Below are 24,491 nucleotides of genomic sequence, written 5' to 3'. Positions count from 1 at the left end.
GTGTAGAGTGATTGTCTTGATTTCCCCAATCTCGGAATTTCGCTGGCAATATATCAGGAATAAAGAAACATAACTGGAAGTAGTAGATTTCTTATTTCAATTATGTGTTGAATATATTGAGCGATCCAATTGAACTAAAACGAACATTAATTAATTGTTTTATAGAGTTTATCAGAGATTCAACTATTTATTAAAGTGTAATGCTCAAAAAGTATCCGGATTTTGTTGTTGGTTAACTACTCCCTAAGTAATACACTTTTTTCAAAATTTTTTTTTTGTTATGTTAGTACACCCTTTCTTGACATATGGTACCAATTTGAGCGCCATCTGTTAATTAGTTTGTTTACAGCACCTGTTAATGTGAGACTACCTCAAGTGCATTTAGCGATATTTACTATGAAAAATTCTTGTCGTACGCGATTTTTTGACCAAACACGACACCTTATTCGCCAGATCTGGCACCGTGCGAATTTTTCCTGTTCCCGAAACTGAAATTGCCCTTTCGTGGTAAGCGTTTTGAGTCGATTGAATCGGTAAAAGAGAATTCGCTAAAGGAACTAAAAGCCATACCTTCACGGGTCTACGAAAAGTGTATGGAAGATTGTGTTAAGAATTGGCATATGTGTATCGCTTCAGAAGAAGCATATTTTGAAGGAGATAAAATAATTTTGGAATAAAATTTAAATGTGTGTGTTTTATTTACAAAATCCGAGTAAAAATTATGCAATTATCTATTTAGCAAAACAAAATGCAAGTGTGAAGCTTATAAAATCTCGACCCTATTTCCGACAAAGAGATTTGAATAGTTATATACCAAAGTAATGTCCAAAGTAAGCATTTAAACAATTGACCTGAACGTAATTGAAGTGTTAGTAAAATTCTTTCAATTAAATATCATCGTAATATTAATAAGGTTTATTTCAATTATCTTTTAATACTGAATAAATGGAAGGATAACTAGAATCAATCAAGAAATCACAAACCACGGCTCATTTGTTACTTAAGCCAGCGAAAACGACCAAAACACACAATCTTTTTATGAAGTTCTTACACCAACAATAATTTCCGCAAGAAACTCCAAGCAATTGGAAAAATCTGATGAAACTTCTTACTAATTTCAGTTGAACACTTCCAATTTTATTCTGTATTTATGTATCTGTAAGTGTACAGCATCCGCTTCACCTTTCCCATTGGATTGCTCCACTAGTATAGCAAGTCTGACCCGTAAATTCACAATATTTCCTGCTTATTTGTGTTTTATTAAAAAGCGTAAAGTATCCATAAAGTTCAATGGAGCTTACTTTATTTAATGTTACCTGACAGCAAGGAATTATGTATTTATTTCCTGTTTCTTTAGTTATTTTGCTTTGCTTGAATAGTTCTTGGTTGTTATTTTCATTCCTACGAGTCCTGGCAGTTTGGAATGAAAGCTGCTCAGTTACTTTGAAAAATTAAAAAAAAAAATAGGATTACATTTCTTGTTTTGCATCTTCGAGCATTTGTATATATAATCAATCCTTAAGCACTTCAGTCTAGAAAGAAAAATAACTTTTTATTTACTTTCACAACTACATCTTTATTTAAGTGTAGTTGTCACTCTATAAGAAGTTGACATACGGCTGAACGTTTTGCGTAGATACATTGTAAACTTCAACTAAAGATTGAATCGGATTAACTCCTTTACTTGCTTCGCTTACATATGTTTTCTACTGTAAATTAACTAAAATAGAATCATCATTCTTATGCTACAGATCAAGTTTAAACAAAACTGTGCTGATTATAAATGGAAACGAGAAGAATCTATAAAGCGGTTCTTCACTGATGTCTACTATTTCTTAGACAGCAATAATATAAATTAAAACTCCAAATTTCATTAAAAGTGAGTTTGGTTTATTACTATTACCTCTTATGGTACTGAAAAAGAAGAAGCCGAATCTATATAGGTTAATAAATAAGACATCGATTGTAAAATGCGCTAATAAAATGATGGTCTGGGCAAAGATTACAAGCCAGAAGTTCATTGTTTGAAATACCAACATAAAACTCCCTCTTCGAAGTAATGCGAAAACCGTTGCCTGAAAGAATATGTGTTTTAGTCTACATATTATAATAATTTATTGTTTTAGAGACCAAAATAGTTTTCTTTTTAACGGTCTAATACACGTTTTAAAAAAGAAATTTTATTTGAAACAATATTTCGACTATATTCTATAGTCAACTTCATGATTCATGTGTATTATTTATTAACATATCAGAGAATAAGGCACAACATTACGACAATAATAGATACCCACCTCACAAAAAAATGAACTAGCTTTACTTAAACGGTTACTTTACTAAGTAAGACTATAGTCACTGTTTCCAGTCAGATATTGGCATACCCAGACAATAGCTTTAAATCAGCTACAAAAAATTCGACCGTAACATATGTAACATAAAGAACGAAGAAAAGTTAAAAATTAGAGAATGTGTCTTCTAGTGGAACCTGCACTAGAAAAATTGTTGTGGAACATACATACCCATCGACAGAAATGTAAATAATGCTTGCACTGAAATGATGATGCATGTTAGGGTACTCGGACCCTATGGTGGAGAGACTTGTTGGTAAAGATCACACACTGTTTGTAGTCTTGATAATGATGCGCTCGAAAAAATATCGTTTGCTAATTAATGAGTAATAATGGCTAGAATAATAATGATGCTCAATACCAATACAGAAGGTCACTATAAATGTTCGACATTAAAATTTTTGTTTTTATATATAACATACGAATGCACTTTAAAAGTTAGTTTTAAGTGAGGCTTGAAAGCAAGCATTCAAGTCAAAAAATTTTGCCTCGCCAAAATTCCAAAACCCTACAAATCAAGTTTGCTTAAAGAGAGAAGATATATCCTAAAAGTTCTTCAAAAAAAAATATTATTGATTTGTTATTTAGTATTTGAAATGCTAATTACATTTCTTTCGATACTTACCTTTAGTTTACCGTAACATCACTATTTTGAAAGACCATCAGCTCACAGTTCTTACAAAACAGGTTGAAATGATGCACTTTAGCCTTTTATATCATTACAAACACATGGGCTTAACAAAAATAGACTAAGTTAACTAAACCAAAAAGGCTTATCATGGCAGTAATTGTCATTACAGAGCCTTTTATTTGTTTTGTTATTTAAGAAAGAAAGAAAATTGATATAAACGGTTTGGGTCTCTCGCAGCTAAAACGCAGCGAAAGGACATTAATTGCCAATAACGCCATGCAACCTCAACACATTTTAGTAGATGATTATTGCTACATTTCCTGCCAGCGCTTTCCATTGCCATTTTGCCTGAACAATGGTGGATTTTGTCTTTTACTGTATGTAACCGCTTTGAAACGGCGCGGATACAAACTAACACCGATGGTGCACAGAATCGCATGTATCGAATGTCATTGTGTGCATTGTGTAGATTCCATGTAGTGCATTCGCGTCGCTTTGTCTAGGGATATGTAGAACCAAAATGTGAAGTTGTGCAATACCGAAACCAGTCGTCAAAGCCGCCAAAGGACAAGCAGCAAAACACTGATAACAACACATGAAAGATACTTGTTAATACAATATATGGGACACAATGCAACATTCATTGTTAGGTTTTATCTGTCAACTACAACAGATAAAACTGAAAAACGATATAGAAAGGTCTGGGCAATCATTATTATCATCATTATTACCAATGTTATACTTAGTATATTTTCATCAATACAAAATGTGAACTGTAAGGAATTGACAATCCAGTGATTGTCACAGTGCAAAATGTCAATTCCCAGAAACAAAGTACAATTGTTACATGTTTTGTTGTCACAAAAATTCCTTCCCATTCTCATGCATTTTATATAAAAATATTTTTTTCCTTTTCGTTCTGTAATATTTAGAATTTTTTATTGTTGTATGAAAAATTGTTTTTTTTCTTCTCCTTATAAAGGCATTGATAAAATATTTGTAATAAAATTCTGGCAAGGACGAAAACTACATAAAATAGTTTCGTAAAACAAGTTATTTGCCTTTTCACAAATTCAGCAAAATTTTTTGGCATTTTAAAGTTCGAAAACAGCAAGTCCTGCATCCGCCAGAAAAGTCAAAACAAAGTGTGAATTTGAGTATCCTGTTACCTTCAGAATAAAGGTATTTACTCCTATAATGCCTTGCAGCAGAATTCATAAATAAAATTTTGATTTTATGAAGAAAATTATTTTACCATAAACTTTTCTTTTTCATACAGAAGATTTGCAAGCTCTACATAGAAATGATGTCGGTAGGTTGGTTGGTTGGTTGGTTGATTGCAGTGGCACGCCATTCGATAACTTCCATGTACCTCAATTCGTGATTTTTCGCCGTTTTGTTACCACATTCCTTGCAAGTACCCTTGTAAAGAATGGTAAAGACTAAATCCATCCCGCCGTCTTTCGTCTTTACAGTGATCAACAGTTGAGAAACTGTCAAAGTAGTGTCTTCCTAAAAATCTACTTTATTCTGGATGCCAAAGCCAGGCATTCACAGAGTAAATGTATTATGCTTCCATTTTCCTGCGGCTTTCAACAACTTTTGCAGTGATGATCATAAGGAATACGCAGTTTCTCCACGTGGTTTCCTATACACCAAAGATCAGAAAGAATTACAGTAAGCTTTACAGTGTTCACACGGTCTCTTTTTGATGAGAATATATTTTTATTATAATTGGCCATTTTAACCTGAAAATTGCACATGACTTAAGTGCCTCCCATCTGTTATTGCCACGTTGCAGAAAGTAGAAGAAGTTACTTCTCTTAATGGTCTCTAGAGTAATATAGACCGATACTACCAGGGACACATCAGGGAAGGGAAGCACCAGATAATCCAGATAATTCCTCGCGCTATATATAAAGTAGATGTCGCAGGCACTCTTACTTAACTTAGTGAGAAAATGCTATACGATGAGACTACTATTTTTAATTATGTCAATATAAAATATATTTATTTAGTCTATATCTTTTTTTTTGTAAGATTGAAGACTGAGGTTTTCAACTTTTCCATGGTTGATAAGCTAACACATTTTTAATAAATTCGCAAATAATGCTTTTATTAAGCTTATAAAAACCCTCTGGGGTCTCTTAATATATACGTCGACTCATACTTATTATTTGTCATCGCCAGGATGTTAGTAAATTCGGTAGCACAACCATGGTTGCCACTTGAAAATTTTTTTCTGTACCAAAATTGGTTTAAAAAGGTACCATTTCTGTAAAAAAAGGTCCAAAAATTTTTTGGACGTTTTTGTTTTCTTGTTCTGTGTTTTTCATATTGTTATAAATGAACAAAATATAAAATAGTGCAAAGTTGCATTTATAAAAAAAATTAATTGGAAATATCCACAATAAAGTTGGGTCGTCAAAAGTGTACCATTTTTTGAACATGAGTCCCAAACGAAAAAAAAAAAAATAAAGTACCAATTTTGGTACTAAAGTGGCAACCGTGAGCACAACCTCTACTTCAACCACTCAAGTGTGTCTTCTTATCTAACTCAACTACGACTGCGCTGCTGTCCCCATGTTTTCCTTACTTTGCCAGAACTGTGCTGCGAAATCATAAACTACTCTCCAAAGAAACAATGTTAACTATTAATTCTTAAACAGCTCATTCTAATAGTGCATGGTGACACATATATATCTTGCAATATATATGCGCAATCAAGTGATGATGAAAATAATTATTTAAAAATGAATATTTTAGCAATTCATATATTAAGCAATAAGAAATTACACTTAAACATTTGCCATTAAACCATTTTTATGGATTAAACCAAATAAACTAAGTGAGAATTAAAATTTTATTACTCATGTGAAATAGCATAACTCTTAGTAGTATTCTTTACAACAGGTTAACTTTTATAACTATCTCTACTACTAAACGAAAAACAAACAATCCTGAGATGATAGCACTAAATTGAGAGGTAACTAACATAAAAGAAGCACAACTTCACCAAAAGAAAATAATTTTTTAAATTATTATTAAATAATAATTTAATGATTTCATGAACATTCCCTACACAGCAAACTTTTAACATGTGAAGACACCACAAGTCAGGGTTTTAATGAAAGTGATATTAAAATTTGTAGAATCAAATTAAATTGAAAAGTTTTCAAACAAGTAATGTAGTAATGTATTTTTTGTTTAATATAATTAAAAAATGTATATAAAACCAATATTCATTCAAGATTCAATGTTTAAAATGAAGATGCTTAGTCCGAAATAACGCACTCTCATATTCATTGTCAGGCTAATATATATCTTATTAACAAAATCTGTGGCATAAATAGTTCTGGATAATACGGGGTTAATGGATATAATTTCCTACGCTATTTCAATGGTTGAGAGTTTTAACTATTTAATTGCTTAAGCCAGGGCTGTTCAGACCAGCCCTGCAAAAACAAATACACACGTTCGTAGGAACGTATTTTGGATAAAAATAAAAATACGGTTATAATGTTCTATTTAGTTTTATTAATCTGAATTCATATATTTGGTACATATACCATAAAAATAAAATAATGTGGTTTTACCATTAGCCGTAAGCCACATGTGGCCCGCGGACCATGCTTTGGACAGCCCTGGTTTGAACTATTTATAAAATGTTGAACAAATTGTCATTAAAATCTAAAGAGACTAAGGCCTCTTTCGCTTATAGAGTCTAAGATATTGCAATTTTAAAATTAGTCTAGTTCACAACGCAAGTTTTAAAAATCTCATTGACTGCATATTCCATTAAAAAAATTACAATAATTTTTTCCGATATAACGATCTTTTTATTTTCTTAAAAGTACTTGTAAAAAAAAATTCAGCCAAGTCGAAGGAGATGAGGTCAGAAGGTGTATAAAAAAATAGCTCATATGTGATTTAAAAATCTTAGGATTTGCTTTGAAAGCTAAGAACACACATATATATATGATTTTATAGTAATGAATGAAGCAAAAAAAAAATACACATAACTAAAGAGTGCATCTTGAGATTTTTCCCTAGAAACTGAGAAGACGTAAATGCATAATAATATTCACTGCAATTATTTTATCAAAGCATCCTTAAAAAGTTCTAGGTTTGTGTAATATTTAAATTCGTTTTTTTTTAAAGTGGAGGAAGTATCAAGTTCCTATTCTCTGTATGTGATGCATAATAGATTCGAATTTCGCAAATATTTTCGGATTTGAATTTAAATTTGAGGTGCTTACTTATAAGTGAAAAATGATTTGAAGTGGAAGTATTGATATAATTATTACTGCAAAAATTATTAAAATTTATTTCACTTACAACACAATTTCTTTATATTCTCCACAGTATTACTCATTTGAAAAGTTTCCGCTTCTAATATAATTGGAATTCAAGCTAGCAGGCTAGGTGTAATTAACCCATTTCGTGCAAATTTATAGAAGTAGAGTAAAATTTTAAACTTTTAAAATAAATGAAAAATGACCACAATTTTATTATTGTATCTCTGACAATATATCTATTGTTGCTCTACAACTACAGCAAATAAAATATGCCAATAATGGGTTTTTCTAATACTTTCTAATATAGTTAAGTCGCTTATGCCCTTGACACATGAACTGCATGTTATATTGAAATCGTTGGCAATTGTCTAAGGATTTCAGAAAATATTGTCCTGCCAATATTTGTACAAACTACTCCAATTTTTTCACAAAACTTTTTTCAATGAAATATCTTCGAGGCCATACTACCGTATATTGAATTTAATTTCAGAAATAAATTGGCAGTAAAAGCAGCTTTTACAGTTTTCACAAAATTAAAAGTGCAATTACGGCTTCGTTGAACAATTTTTCCCCGACAAATGCAATTTTGCTAATGTACCGAAAACTGAGGCAAACGAGCTACTTATTACGCTGATAGTCTATTTTATTTTAAAATACCTATTAAATTTAAAAATTTTAAATATATATTTTTAAAAACCATAACTGATGATTGACTAGCTAAGCGGTAGTGCGAGGGGGAGCGGGAGCGGGGTGCGGGGTGCGGGGAGTCCTCAGTTTCGAAAAACAACAATGACGATATTGCATTTATTTGGCTTATTTGAAATGACATAATTTTACACTTTGAGCATAATTTTTGATTTTCGGCCATCAAACGGCCGCAAATGCTTGACATGCTGCAATAACCTATTCCGACTGTTCGCCCATTTGCCCAAACTGCATTACTCAGTTTACGTATACGTACGGGGGGGGGGGTTCATGTGCATTTTCGCTGCCTAAGCTGAATGTGACTTTTAAACTGCCAGCGTCAATCATACATGCAATATTCATGCGCTGCATTTGCCTGCCAGAGATAAATGCAAATTTAGTTCAAAGTCATTCCACGCTTATTTACTTCACCAGCTACTGTTCTGTGTGTGTATGTGCGTGCATTTGTGTATGTATTTGCGTGTGTTCATTCGTGCTTCTGTTTACTGTTCCAACAGCTCTTAGTGTTTTCACTATTCAAGTTGATGCTGCCAATGCTGCTCCTGCTGCCAAAGCTGTTGTTGTTGTTGTTGTTGTTGTTTTGGTTTTAATTGGTTTAATTGAAAGCTTGACAAGGCAAAGCTTTTATGTGCGCAACTTGTGAAATCAGTTGTGTCAATTTTCATTTAATCAGCGAGAAAAAGAAAATCAAAAAAGTTTCAAATAAAGTTACAAGATTACTTTAATTTCGAACTTAGTTTTTGCTCAATATTCCCATTTTTGTTTAAAACAACAGAAAAAAAAAAAACAAAAATTAAAAGCCATTAGAACTTCACTTTTCATTGGTCAAGTTTTCCTCAAAATATTTTATGCTTAATGATGGAGTAGATACTGGGCTTATAATGAATACCCAATATAACGAACCATTAGTCAAGCTTAGAATATATGAACCTCTTGGAGTTAGAGTATTATTTGATGAATATCCGATATAATGCATCTTCAGCCACGCCTAGCACTTGAACCTGTTGAAATTTTAAAGTTTCTTTTAACAAATACCCAATATTATTGTCCCTGTTGGAGTTGAGGTATTATTTAAGGAATATCATATATAAATATATCCGAATATCCGATATAGTTCTTTAAACCTGTTGAACTTTTGAGGCTTTGTTTAACGAATACCAAATATTATGGACCCTTCTAGAGTTGGAGTACTATTTAACGATTAACCGGTAAAATAGACTCTTAGCCACGCCTAAGAGTCTATTTGAACCTGTTGAAGTTTTGAGGCATTGTTTAACGAATACCTAATATAATGGACCCTTCTGAAATTGGAGTACTATTTAACGATTAACCGGTAAAATAGACTCTTAGCCACGCCTTAAACTTTGAGTCTGTTGAAGTTTTGAGGCATTGTTTAACGAATACCAAATATTATGGACCCTTCTGGAATTGGAGTACTATTTAACGATTAACCGGTAAAATAGACTCTTAGCCACGCCTTAAACTTTGAGCCTGTTGAAATTTTGAGGCATTGTTTAACGAATACCAAATATTATGGATCCTTCCAGAGTTGGAGGACTATTTAACGATTATTCGATAAAATGAACTCTTAGCCACGCCTTAAACTTTGAACCTGTTGAAGTCTTTAAGCACTGTTTAATAAATACTCAATAAAATGGATTCTTAATCATGCTTAGTATTTTGAGCCTGATGAAATTTTGAAGTATTGTTTAACGAGTCCCATACAGTAACCTAGATAATTATCCACATTACATATGAACTAGATGTCGCAGTCAGTAACTAAACTTAGCGAGACAATAAAAAATAATCTTTACCTCCGGCCAAATTTTCTGTATATTTGGAAGAAATTACTTAATAGATGAAACTACTATTTTGAATTGTACCAGTGTGAAATGAATTTATTTAGTCTTAATTATTATATTTTCTTTAAATATTTTTTTAACACTTTAATATCCATCTCAAGGATATTTTTAAACTACTTTGGATATGTACAATATCCTGAACGTACAGATTAGCCCAATTGAGTTGCAACATTTCAAAAAGCTGCACTTTTTTATACTTTCTAAAAAAAAAAACTCATTTCAATAAAATCACTGAATGCGCAAACTATGGTGTTGAACCTTTCTATGCTATCGTCAATATGCTAGCGAATTTTTAGTGGATGCACAAATAGTGTGTTTCTTAACACCCATTTAGTATTTTGTAATATTTATATTATATTTCCCATAAATAAAATTTATTTTCATACAGAGGCGCATAGCAGCCAAAACACTAAAAATTTTATTAATCATATTACTCGTATTTGAATAAAATTACATTATTCTTAGTAGAATTCTTCACAATCCGTGAACTCATATAGCCATCTCGATTGATAAATGAAAAACAGCTTCCCTGAGATGATAGCACTATGTTGAGAAGCAACTAATATATAAAAGGAGATTTTGTCACAACGATAACATACCATTTCACACTGTATTGACTATACTAGACTTAACTTCTGTGACATCTGACTATTCCCAAAACTCATGTAACCACTCAGGCAACACTGTTTCATTGCGATTGAGAAGTTTAAAACCGAAAAGGTATACATTTACAACGTAAGTTCCGAAAATGGCTTTTAACAATTGTTTCAAGTGTTGGAAAAAATGTTGTCCTAAGTTTGGAGTATTGAAAGGGAATTATTTTGAGGATGATGAAATAGATTTAGAAAAACGATTAAAAATTTCAGAAATTTTAAAAAATATGTCACTTTATTTTTTCAACATTAATGCCAGAGATTTTGATCAATGTTCAAACCTGCAACCGTCATTACGCAGTTGAAAGTTTGTCATTGTACTTTCTCTCGTAACCCATGCGTTACGAGACCAAGTCTACGAATGTTGCTAAATAGCAGACATTCGGAACAGCGCCTCGCACACTGTACGTGAGAAATAACTTACCAACTACATAAACTATTGATGGTAAAAAGACTTTACACCCCACGATATACTAAATGAAACAAAGCATTCGTTATATGGTGTAAACTTGTCATACTTGTCAAATGGGTTCAAATGGGCCCATATACACAAATTCTAGTTCCAACACATTCAAGACTTATTCTAGTAGCTAGATACCTACAAGTTATGTGCGGTAAATATGTAGGTGTGGTTATAGATATTTTGGCTAATCGTGGTGTCGTTACAGCAATTTGGCTAATCGTAGGGTTGCAAACGTAGTTCAAGCAGGTTCCTTAGAAATCCTTCAAACTTTCTTTACTTTACTCATATGCGAACTATAAGTTTAAAAAATCTCTTACGTATTTTAATGTGTCAATATGTTATATAGATGTATGAGTAGATGCGATCGTGCCATTAGCAATTTAGGCTAATCATAGCCTAAACTAATTAAGATTTTGTTATTCAAAGAAGCAAACAGACTTAACATTAAATCCTTTGTGACACCAAGAATCTGCAGCAATACTAAAAAGTGCATACTAGGAGTCTCTTTTAATATTTCAAGATTTAGGGAACACAATCCTTGAACGTATGGAAATCTGAATCCATTTTTAGAACTAACAAAATTAACGAATATTAGAATGAATTTAATTTTAAAATCTTACTAAAATTAATTAAGATTTATTCATTTAAAGTCGTTATTTTTTCTTATAATGCTTACCAAGTCTATATCTAATAAAATAGTATAGAAGAATTTTTTTTTTTAATTGAAATTTTTTTGGTTCATCAAAGAGCAGTTTCAAATATTGCCAAATTCTTACCAACAGTGGTTTTTGGTTTATTGGTTTATTAGTTTATTTATAATTTATGGACCGTAAGACCACCATTTTATTAAACAATTTCCGACAAATTATTATCCAGTGACATGAGTCTGCACAGTATTTATATACCGTACACACCGTAAAGATATGTGTCTCACTTTTCTTCTATTAAATTTTTTTCAAGAAAAATGACACAATTGGAATTAAGAGCTCCAAATACTATCTAGCAAAACTATAATAGACCAACTGAATGACATGTTCAACCGTATGTGATTAAAATTAAAAAAAATCATAGGGCCATCCGGACAGGGCCACTAAAAAATGATTTGGCTTTATTAAAAATCAGTGATGATTTCTTTCATTTTAGCAAATATTAAAAGCACTATAGGATATTCAAAACCTTTTAAGACAGACAACTTAATAGTTATTGTCTCAAATAATCTAATCAATCAATCTATGGTATATATTTTATGTACTCTTTCTTAGGATCATTGTATTATAAAAGCATATCTTTAATAGCGATAAATTAACAAACTCTTACTATAAAAAAGACTGGATAATATAAAATGATTGTTAATATAAATTGAATAAAAATTATTTTCTCACTTTTTCACAAATATTATTATCGTATTCATATCCTGAGATACTGAATATTTGTAAAAGATATAAATATGTACTCGTATGTAATTGTATTTATATACTACTGAAAGTGTCTAATACAATGCTTTTCAAAATATCTTTCAGAAACATTTATAACAATTACTCTGAGGTTTATTAAAATGCAAGTCCTCGCAGAAATAAATTTATATAATTTTTATCAATTACTTCCAAAAATTTTATTCATTTTCGGAAAAGTGCATTTTCATGTCTGCTGTCATTTTGTAGGAAATTTTATTTGCTGCATATCAATAGCACAGTAGAAAATTTGCGACGTGACCTTTTATTATCCTTTAATGCGTAATTCTTGTTAAGAAATAATGTAGAAAGTTTACACAAAAGGTCCTTTTGTTAGAGGTTAAAAGTATAGTAGCGTATTTGGACATGCATTTTTGGTTTTTAAGCAAATGTCAATCAATTCTCAATATGAATTCAATAATTAAAAATTTATTTTGTGAGAATAAAGTGTTTACACTTTGGCTTAAGGTAATTACACACAGGAAGAAAATTCCTTTGCTAACTGCATTTTATGTAAACTGTGCATATAATAAATATTTAAGTTCATTTAAATTTAAACAATTTAAATTTAAATAAAGAATTTCACCTCACATTCTATTTTTAAAGACTTTTCTTCTTTATTTCAACTTATTTTAAAATAAATTTCTTATATTATTTCATTCTTTCAATTTTACTTTATGTGCTTTTATTTTACAATAAAATACATAAATAATTTTAAAGATACAACAATTTTTTTCCTATAAGTTGATAGCACTCTACTGTCTTACTATACAGGGTTTGAGACTTATCTTATTACCAGTGTGTTTATATGAACTAGTTTTATAATTATACTTCTGACTGTTCGACGATCACACAAAGCCATAGTTGTGCTAAAGGGTTAGCAAAGAGTTTGCGGTCAATGATCGACGAAACACTGTACTTCAAGAAAGCTTACGGTGTCGATTGTTTTTTTAACCAAAAATATTATTGTTCGAGGGCGGCTTGATAAGTCAGTGACTTGTCAGTGAATTTCAAAAGTGCTGCCGTCAACAAATTCACTTGGTGTTTTTATATTAGCACATAAGCCAGCTCTAGAATAATTGTATTAATTAATTATATTTTTATTTTTTAATTTTTAAGTGATAATACTATTCTGCTTATAGAGGCAGATTTATATATTCTTTCTTATGTATAGGACCTAATCTAGGAACGTAATACTGAGAACGTAATTATTTATTTATGATTTTCAATTAATTAGTTTTTTGGTATATTTTTTATTATTTTTAAGAAAAATCACATTTGTTTAAATTTTTATGAAATTTGCTTTAGTCGACTTAAATATATATTAATTTTTATATTCTTTTCGCTTTTATTTATTTATATATAATTTTTCAATAAACTAATTGCTTTTGTGTATTGTCTATTACTTACTCATTTTTGCGGAAAGGCAATTTATTTTTATATATTTTTTTTGGTATATATTTTTGGATTTTAGATTTATATTTTTTTTTAGGTTTTATTTTTTTATCATAATTTTTTTTAAAGATGTTTTTTCGAACAGTAGTGAACTACAACAACAAAAATTTTATTTTTTTATATTATTTTAATTAATTGAATTTTTGGCTGACCATACAGCTGTTTAGAGTATTGCTAAATACCTATCATCAGTGGTCTTGGAGATAATTCTTGTATTTAATTATTCGTAAATAATTATTTTTGAGACTGCAAGTACCAGGATTCGAAGTCGGGGACTCCCAAATGTGAAACTCAGAGTCAGCGCACCTTAACCAACTAATCCAAAGCCGTACTTGACTTTTTTGGTTCGCATATTTTTCTGGAGTTTTGTTAGTTTTGCTATAAATTTTTTTTTGTATATTTTTTTGTATATATATTTCTTTTAATAATAGATTTAGATTTATATTTTTTTTAAGTTTTCAAAAGGATTTTTATTTTTTATTTTTATTTTAACAATAGTGAAATAATTTTCATTCTTGATATTATATATTCTATGACAAAAAGTCTAGCCTCGTGTAAAAAAAAGACTAATTATGACAAAACTTTTAATTTTCCATCCAATTACTGCTATTTCTTTCAACAAGTATAATCTCAATTGTAGAAGACACAGCTTATTTATTTTAATAGCTTTTATATAAAGCTTCTTTTTTTTAATTCTATATATTCTAATTCAATATTAAATAAAATTGTGCTTTGTTGAGGGTCCCATACATTTTTTAATCAGGTAATACAGTTTAGATAACAGCATACAGACAATATGTTAAAAATAATACCTAAATATTTAAACTCATTAGAGTCCTTTTTCTTCTTTCTGGTACAGTAAAGTTCTTATTAATGCATCACGACTTTCACTTTATTTTCTTCCTTTTTTCATTTGAATAACAACGCAATTATTTATATTTCTGTTGGCTTTTACTTATTTTTGTTGTATTAAATTAGCACAGTAAAGAGCTTAGACATACATAAATAGAATAGAATTAAGTACTACAGAGCATGCATGCTTAGGCGCACGGACATACATCACAGTTGAACTTATGTATCCTGTGGGTCGCGTTTAGACCTTTGTTTTATGCTATTAATTAACACATGCTCAACGAATCGTAATTTAATTGTTGTTATGTTGTTGATGTTACTCCAGGGATGGCACGGCAATGGTAACACCAGTAACACCAGTAACACCAGTAACATCAGTAACATCAGCAGAACAATGCCAACTACACGAGAACAATTGCACAAATGCCAGCTAGCTAAAAACTGTTAAAGTGCCAAGTGTTGCCAACATAAATACAACACAAAACTATTATCATGCATGTGGACTCTGATAGCCATAAACAATGCAAACATATTTGTGTCAAAACTTAAGTTGACAAAAACATAAAAAATCGAGGAAAATTATGTACAATCAACATAAAGAGAAGATAAATGAGGTTATATGAGGAGCTAAAAATTTTAAAATAACTGTTGAGTGGATGGAACATTGGAGCATTCGTAAGAAGATACAGTACAGTAACTGTGAAATTCTTCGAAACTAGAGCACAATTTTGCAATGTTTGTGGCTTGTAAAATTTGCAATAAACAAAAGGTCAAAGAGAAAACTTTCTTACTTTTCACCATCTACACTCCATCATATACAATAATATAGTTAGTACGTATATATTGTATTAAACATACTCATACGAGAACGTAATTACAACCAATAAAACCTCTTGTTGGAAAATCTCACGGCAGTAAGTGAATCCTTTTTTGCTTTGCAAAATATACATAGAATTACAAACTTCTATAAGAAATGACTTTGTAAGTTATGAAAATATGAGACTAAAACATTTAAAAAAAAAAACAAATAAATCAAAATAAAAAAAATATTACATGGATTCGAATAGCAAAGAAAATACAAGGACAAAAATTTATTTAATTTATTATAATTTGACTGACCATAATATACTCGAAACAGCATTGTATGGTCAGACAAATTTCAATAAATTAAATAAATTTTTGTTCTTGTCTTTTCTTTGCTATTCGAATCCGTCTAAATTTTAAAAAGTTTCTTTTCGTAATAAAGATGCGTCACTAACGGCAAGAAAAAATTAACATTAAAAAAATATTTTTGTTAGTTAATAAGTATGTTACTCCTAGATGCGATTTAGATTAAAACTAAATATATAACAATTATGTTAAGCTCACCTGTGGTACGTAGAATCTCTCACCGTTTTGCTTAGCAAATATGCTTAGTCCAGCGACATCTATAAATAAATTATGGTAAGCGAATAATGTATACCAGGGCTATCCAAACCAGATGAGAACGCGGACTAATACAAATACATAAAGAAAACATATTTTCTATCATCATCAATACATATTTTCATGATTTTTTTGGAGAAGAATAAAAATATGTTAAATTTAACGGTAATGTTAAATTTAGTTTTTTTAATACATAATAATTGTTTTCTTTTGCAATTGTATCAATATTAACATCATCAGTATTAAAAGGGTTCAAATACAAATGAAAACACAACAACAAACATTTTAGTTAATTTACAATTATTATTAATACTAGCACAAGGCACACGTAAAATATTTTTTTTTTTAATGTTGTTACTTACAGGCAGTATTGGAGTTTCTTCAACCAATTGTAGAAAGAAATATATACTCGATTTTTTTTAATTAAGTAAATTAACGTTAAATGTAATAAATTATTTAAAATTAATTAATAAATTATTTAATTCATTTATTTGAAATATCATAAAAATAAATTAATGTAATTTTACCAAAAATATGTGCACAATTGTCGTAGATTAAAAAGATTAATGTAGATTCGCCCAATTTTTGTGAAATCGCATAAAACTGCAAATAACTTAAAAACTAAGGGGGGAGGGGGGTGGTTCACGCCCATTTTTTACAACAAAATTCAACTTTCTAGCTATCATAATTTTTGTGTGAACTAAGGAAATGTGAAAATGCTACATTTTTCACCCAAAATTTGGAGGGGTTCCAGTAAGCCGATTGAGCTCATATTAAAAACAAAAGCTATTTCAATAATAATTTTTTTTAAAATTTTATGTTAATATCGCTACTGGTTCAGAAAATATCGAATTTTGATCGGCTATTTTTTGTGTTGCCACACTTTGCGTCGCCAAAGCGAATTTTTGACTAAAATAGGCATCATTGTTATTTAGCATATATCGTGCCTTGTTTAGTTTTAATACCGAACATTTCAATTGAGAAACTAAAGACAATTCTAACCAATGAGTAAAGAATATGTATCGAAAAATTTGTTTAAAATTTCAAACGCAAGCAAATCTAGCCAAACTCAATTTATCAGGCTAGGGTTAGGGTTTTAGTTTAGACAGACAACTCTCCAGTTTTGTATGGTTTGAAAATGAACAACACCACACCCAGTAAGATCGGATCAAAAATGGACTCAAATCGATTCCGTATTGTGAAAAATCCTAACATTTAAGGACATTTAAGTTATGTTGTATTTCACACTTAATGACAAGGTCCACATATTATATTGAAATTGACAGTGTATTAAAGTTTTAGTCAAAATTCTGTTTTAGTAAAGTTGTATAACCTGTATTTTGAGAAAGCATACTGATCAATTGTTATACAATTTTCAGAACTAAGGTCCATGTTCCATGAATTTAACTCTTTAAGTAAGCGAAGACTTCATAGAGGTCACTTAATGTTCATGTATTCGTATGGAGAGAAAAGTGCCTGTATTAAATTTGCCGAAATGCCGAAATTGTGCAAATGTTGCTTTTATTAGTAAATAACTGCGGACGTATATTGTATGGAATCACCTTTCAGGCACACACAAAACTGCGGTGAAACCCCAATTCTACAAACAATGACGCCAGGACAATAACAATAACAAAAGCGTAATCAGAAACAGAAACAGAAACAGAAGACAAAGGAGAAAGGAGTCGAGCGAATATAAAAACTCCTTTGTGTTGTGTTAAATTGTGTGTTTAAGTTAATTTTATGTTAATTATTATGCGACAAAATAGCTTTTGTACGGTTCATGGCTACTTAAAAACCCGTAGAATGGCAACTTAAATGAATTGCTGATGAGTCTATTAAGATTTCAAATGCTTTTGGGGTTCATTGAAAATCAATTAAAACAAATAAAGCAATTATTTTGTTTTCTGAAATTAGTGCGGTTGAAATTGTTTAGCAGAGCAAATTGAATGTAATTTTTTAGGAAGCACATAAATATGATACAAAAAAAAAATTACTTTAATTCGTCAGATCGGAAAAAAGTTACTCATACGCCACGTTCATAAAATTCTTGGAAACATAAGAATTCTGGCCAAAAAGAAAATTCTCATTTCTTTTTGCGATTGGTTTAATCAATTAAATAAGCAAACCCTAATAGCAAATTTTTTATTCAAAACATATTCTACACTCAAATCGTTTTCAAATATCACAATTTCTGTGTCATCAAATGGTCATTTGAAGCTTCTTCAACGTTGACTATTAATTTTAGAAAGTGTGTCTGTTCTACGTTGATTTCTTTCTGTTCCTTTATTTTTGCAGCACTTTTGCTTTAATAGCGGCCATCATCATCTATGTTGACCATTGTTATTTCAATGGCAAACTGATGACCCATTATTTGAATTTCCATTTCAAACGTTACTGATGTCCGCATAGATGAGGATGCCAACAACAACTATGGCGATGATGATGATGATAGCAATTTCCAAAACGATTTTCCTTGCGCAAATTTAACTTTGTGCAGGCCTTATGTTCACTTCTGTCATGCAAAACTTCATTTCAATCTTATGTGACCTCAAATTTTAAATGAATTTTGGAATTGAACGATAATCAATTAACTTACTTCAGCTGCTTCAATTTCGCTTGGCGCTTTCCTTGGCACGGCTCTCCAAAAGCGTAGAAAGCAAATACAATCTCATGCATATACACAAGTATAAATTATCCCGTACCTTTCTTCTTACTTTTAAACTGTAAAATTTTGTGATTGTCATTTGAGCTATTGCCGGGTATTGAGTGAATAGCCGTGGAAAGTTGCCACCGAAAGGAAGGCGACATTATTCTTCACTGCAAATACACCACATATTGGTTAAATGGGCGCTGACGTAACAACGAAAATGACAATGAAAAAGTTTAACCCCGAAGGAATATAAATTAAAAAATGAAATATTGGAAAATTGTCATGCTGTCATTGAAAGGAAAATTATCTATTGGAAAAGAAATGTTGAAGAATTTTTTTAACGAATCATGAAATATTCTTGAGCATAAAGATTTAGTTAAAGTAGAAATGGTGAAAAAAAAATATAATGAATTAAAAAAATTAAATTTATAATCTCACTTAAAAACAAAAAAAGTAAATAAAAAAATTAATACATAAAAATGCTAAACAATTCTTAGGAGGAAAAATTTTATATAATCCTTAAAGCAATAAGCTAATCGTATTATGATTAGCTTTACTATATAGTTGTGACTGTACAATTAGTGAAGAATTTTTCAAAATAAATCTCAAATCTCTTTTTGCCAGGGATAAGCAGTATCTGTTTTCAGCAATCTTATGAAGAACTGATTATATTACTCTCGCTATACCTTGACGGCATTCAACAAATGTTCATTGTGCGCCGTCGAGTGTCCAATAATCAAATAACTAGCGGCTTTGTAAGCAGTTTTGGGTAAAAAGAAACTCTTTGTTTTACAAACATAATAAAACTATGTAAATAACACTATAACTGGGTACAAAAAATCAACCTAACGAGTAGCTTGCGTTTGATGCCATCATATATTTTTACTAAAAGATCTTTAAAACCTCTAATTTGAATTCAATGACTACTAGATTATTTGGCATCTTTCGATAAAGTCGTCGGTGTAGGTCTGTCATACTAAGAAGTCTTCTAGCATCATTTTTTATAAGCCCTTGGAGACGCTTAGTCTGAGCCTCCGCTTGTTTTTTAACTTGCTCAGGAACTCACAACAGAAAAGGCTTCTACAAATACCTCAGTCTTTTTGTGATTGGATTAGTCATCTATCAAAATTTATGCACAAGATTTGAGAATTCTGTCCATTTTTCCGATTATTTAATAAATCACCTCTCGTTACAAATGGCACCAATATTTATATATACAGTAACAATATATTTGCCCTGTAATTTTATTAGAGTGCTAGTATCGAAATCAATACTGAAAGCTGGATTACTACTGGTAATGGCGGGATTGACACGCTACTATTACATATGTAAAGCAAACTTTCCCTAACGTATGCAAGGGAAACTAAAAAATAGTTCACCGTACCAACACCAATTCAAATATTATCTCTGAATTTGACAAACGATTATAGAATTTATTGTAGAATGCAGCTAATACCGGTAGCGTCAGTTTTGTGTCATATGAACCACGAACCCTTACGCTATATTAGGTTGAAGTCGTGGCCTTACTTGAGCACAAATAATTCCACGTTGTCTGCTGCTTATACGACAAATAAAACGAATCACCATAACTGGTATGAAGACCAACGAACTTCCCCATTAAATTGAAAGTAAACCAACATGACAAATCTATAAATTTAATTATGTTCCAAACGTCGACATTTTTCAAACATAGACATTTGTCTCCAAGAATATGGCGAATCAAGTTTAAAGTTTTTTAACGTGATTACCTGTGTATCATGGTGGTCTTAATATATATGTATTAGTATAATGTACCGATAAAGACCCTATTGAAAGTCCAAGAAACTTCACTAGCACAAATTGAAGTTTTTCATTTGGATATAGTTTCCTTGCTTGTTTGAAACGAGGACTATCTAACACCTCTGCTGTTCTTTAGGTCAAAGTTTCCGTTTCGAAAATTCAACAGCAGATCAAATAAAATTAAATAAATACTTTATTAATTATATTCTATTCTATTCACTTAAACTTCGATCTTAACCACAGCCACTATGGTACTCCTATCAAAAGACCAACCTCTATTGAACAGGATAGCTGAAGCTGCAGGCTCAGACCCTCGTAGTACCAGATTTACACCTTTGATCGCGTGCTGTAAATAAAATTGACTCACTATCATATATACTCCGAACAGTATTGGGCGCTGCATTCTGTTTTTCAGTAAATCAGATATAGTCTAACTCCTATCCTTTTCCATCCGGAAAGATCATGGCATACCAACATTGCACAATAAATTCTACAAGATACAAGATGACTCTAGTTAGTATCAACAGAGTAAAACGCGTTATAACCTATTCTAGGATATCGAAATACTATCATCAAGAAGAACTGCAATTGCGTCTAATCTCAAATTTCATGCAACGGAATCCCAAATTCAGTGGCGTGCTACTATATTACAACACCAAGCGAGATGTAAATTAATTTGTTTGGTGCCTTCATTTTTTCTGAACTTTACAGTTAGAACGGCATGTAGAAGACAACTTCTTATAGCATCACATCCTAAAGTCACTTATCGCTATCCTGTATTTACCCATGAACTTCATTCACAAGGAGAGTGCTGTGGCTAATATCTTTACTGTTAAGTGTGATGTGAGAAATATAACTCAAAGGTGTTGTTTGAATACTGAAATAATTGTACTTAGATTAAACCAATGGATCTTTTCAAAGACCACTGATGACAGACATTAAACCATTCCGAAACGTGGCATGTTCGTAGTAAGTCTAAAAATTCACTGCATAATAATTTTTAAAAATATTTAAAATTTTGGAATAACTAATTTTATTATATGTTGGGATTAAGGAGGTAACTCTTCTATTCGAAATAGATTTCTTGTCATCTTGTCTTGTCATATTTTAAGCTACATATTCACGTAAAATTTTTTTCTTTTAATTAATATTATAACAGCTTATTGTATTATATTTTGTAAATATGAATTAATTAATTTAAATTATAATATTACTATAATTAGTATACTTTGTAAAAGGTTATTAAGTTTGCTTATTATGCGCTAGAACTTATGTCAAAATAATAAAAAGACTTAAGACGCCTAATATACTTCTTAAGAGCATTGCTGATATTATTCTGGTTATTAACTCGCAATAATTTAATATTTTATATGCACATATGTTTTAAAATTTTACTAATTTTAAATATAACATTACGTGCCCATTAGATTCTAAAAGTATTTAAATAAAATTGTCTCATTTGGTCTGCAAAAGTTAAAGAAAACTATTTTAAACTCCAAAGCAATTTAAGTTTTAAAGTTCCTTAAAAATGATCATTTTGCTCAAGATTTTCATTTCGGAACTACTTAACTGTTAGTTATTGCTTGAATACAAATTTTTAATAATTAAAATGTTTGATGCCATTATCGGGTTCAGAGTTACCTATAAAACCTGTACTTCACCTCTTACTTTTTGTACCTTTCAGTTCCTTTATATATAAATTATTAAATAACTTTTGTCTGTTTAACTTGTATCTTTGCAGAGTTCATACACAGTTCCGTGCGTTATATTGAGATGTCGCACACACATCTGCAAACTGTTGACGACGAAACATTTCAAGGGCTCAGGTTAAAAACTCTGAAACTTATTGACAACGAACTACAGGACATATCGGAAAGAAGTTTTAGGTAAGTTCCACTTTAACCTAAAGTGCAAAAAAATTAAAATAGGGCATACTTTACTATCAATGAAGAAAATAAAACATACAACAAACACAAAACTTTAAGTAAAAACTTATACACACAAAGCTACCTAATAGAAAATTAAAAATATATATATATATTATATATATACCATTTAAATATACATATATATAAGAGGAAAAACTTTATGAAACTTGTAACAAATGCAGAAAAAAACCTGGCTTCAACCAACTCATGCTACTTCCTTCGAAATATACTAAACGTAGTATCACAAGAAAATACCAAAGAAAATGTACCATGGGAGCTTATAAATATTAATGGGATTTTAACAAAAAGGATAACTGCACTGACCAAAAGGATAAGGCATGGATATTATAAAATTTTCCATTAACTCTTCTCACAAAAGCACAAGAGCTGGCTTGCTGCTATTTATCTCCTAAGAAATCAATAAAATAGTAATAAGAAATAAAATTGCCGAAAACTAAATAAAAAAAAAAAAATTAAAACCGAGCAAAGGAAAAAATAAGAATACATCTCAGGATGTTGTCGAAGATAATAGGAAAATAATAGTAAATCATCCCCGTAAATAATACGAAAAAAAAACGAAAAAAAATATATATGTGTATATATATATAGTAAGATAGAAATTTTCTTAGAGTACATTACCTAACGTAACGAAAACGTACTGAAATAGCATCGAGAAAAAAATATCTAATTCATAAAAAAGCATGATTTATTAGCAAAGATTTGCCAGTGTTGCAACATGGCACAAGTGTGCATCCGGATACGGATACAATTGCGAACCCACACAGCCCACGGATGAATATGTTTAAAAATGTATGCAAGTCTTAAAGGAATAAAACTAATGATAACAAGAAGCAGTAGGCACACACTCGCACAGACTAAGGATTTAAGGATTTTGTGTGTGCGTTTCGGTGGTGAAAACGCAAGGTATCGTTTCAGTTCAAATATTTATTATGACCACTGATGCCCAGCTTATGCATTATATATCCCAGATAAAAGAAAATTAGTAGAAAATGATGTAAATTAAAATTTTGCCTTGGCAGTTGCACGAACTAACTGAAGCTACTATAACTACTTGGCTGCACTAAATTGAAAAAGGATAAAATACGTAAAAGTGGAATTTGCTGGATAAGAACAGCATGGGATAATAATTTACTTTATCTATCTGAATTATTGTACCAAAAAAACAAGTATAGATTTAAATTGTAGATGCTTAGTCTGTAAGAGAGAATTGAAATTGTTCATTTCTTCGTAGCTGAGCAATTTAAATTGGAACTCTTAATATTCTGCTCCACAGGGACTTGAAAAAGTAATAACCTTCCAAGAGATATGTGTTTAAATCATACTAGTAGTTTCTGAGCAAACAACAGACTAATGACTGCCATTACTATGACCTAATCGCGGTCAATTTAAATTGAAACTCAATATTATGCCCCACAGGGACTTCAAAAAGTAATATCCAAGAGATATGCATTCAAATCATACGAGTATATGCTGAACAAATAACAGACTGATGACTACAACTACTATGACTTAATCACTGTCAATCAAGTTTTTATGATTATGCATGAATTTTATTTTCATAAAGGCTGTTTCCTCACAAAATGACACAAATATGAGAGATAATTCCATGGTACAAAAATCGAAAAAATCGCATCACAAAGTGACCTAAAAAGTCCACTAAAACTGAAACATTTAGTTAAAAATCTCATAATATCTGGTTGAATTGAAAATTTAAAAAAATTAAATAATTAATTAAATTGTGAATACATAAGAGTTAAGTGAGACAGTCAACTCAATTACAACATATTTAACCCTGTTTTATGTTCCAATAAAAAAAAATGTGTTAAATGTTGAACCTTTCCAATGGTTCAAGGAAAAAAATAAATATCAAATTTTGAACCATAATTGTAAGTAGGCAGATAAGTATATTATTTGGTATATAAAAAAATTTTTTTTCTTGATCTACTAAATAAATCACTGCCCTTTTT

The 24,491-nt window shown here is 30.5% G+C and overlaps 1 protein-coding gene across 1 annotated transcript in view; it reads left to right on the top strand.

Annotated features, from left to right (window-relative positions):
- Window positions 1-23,328, top strand: part of LOC119688522 — a 70,514-nt gene extending 47,186 nt beyond the window's left edge. Inside the window, exons 3-4 of the mRNA XM_038103197.1 lie at window positions 22,317-22,461; window positions 23,217-23,328. Of these exons, the coding sequence (XP_037959125.1) occupies window positions 22,317-22,461; window positions 23,217-23,328 (257 nt within the window). The remainder of the gene's footprint in view (window positions 1-22,316; window positions 22,462-23,216) is intronic.
- The last annotated feature ends 1,163 nt before the right edge of the window (window positions 23,329-24,491 follow it).

The sequence above is a fragment of the Teleopsis dalmanni genome, chromosome X (assembly GCF_002237135.1).
Source record: "Teleopsis dalmanni isolate 2A chromosome X, ASM223713v2, whole genome shotgun sequence".
NCBI classification, from domain to species: Eukaryota; Metazoa; Arthropoda; class Insecta; order Diptera; family Diopsidae; genus Teleopsis; species Teleopsis dalmanni.
This window is presented reverse-complemented; position numbering and strand designations above follow the sequence as displayed.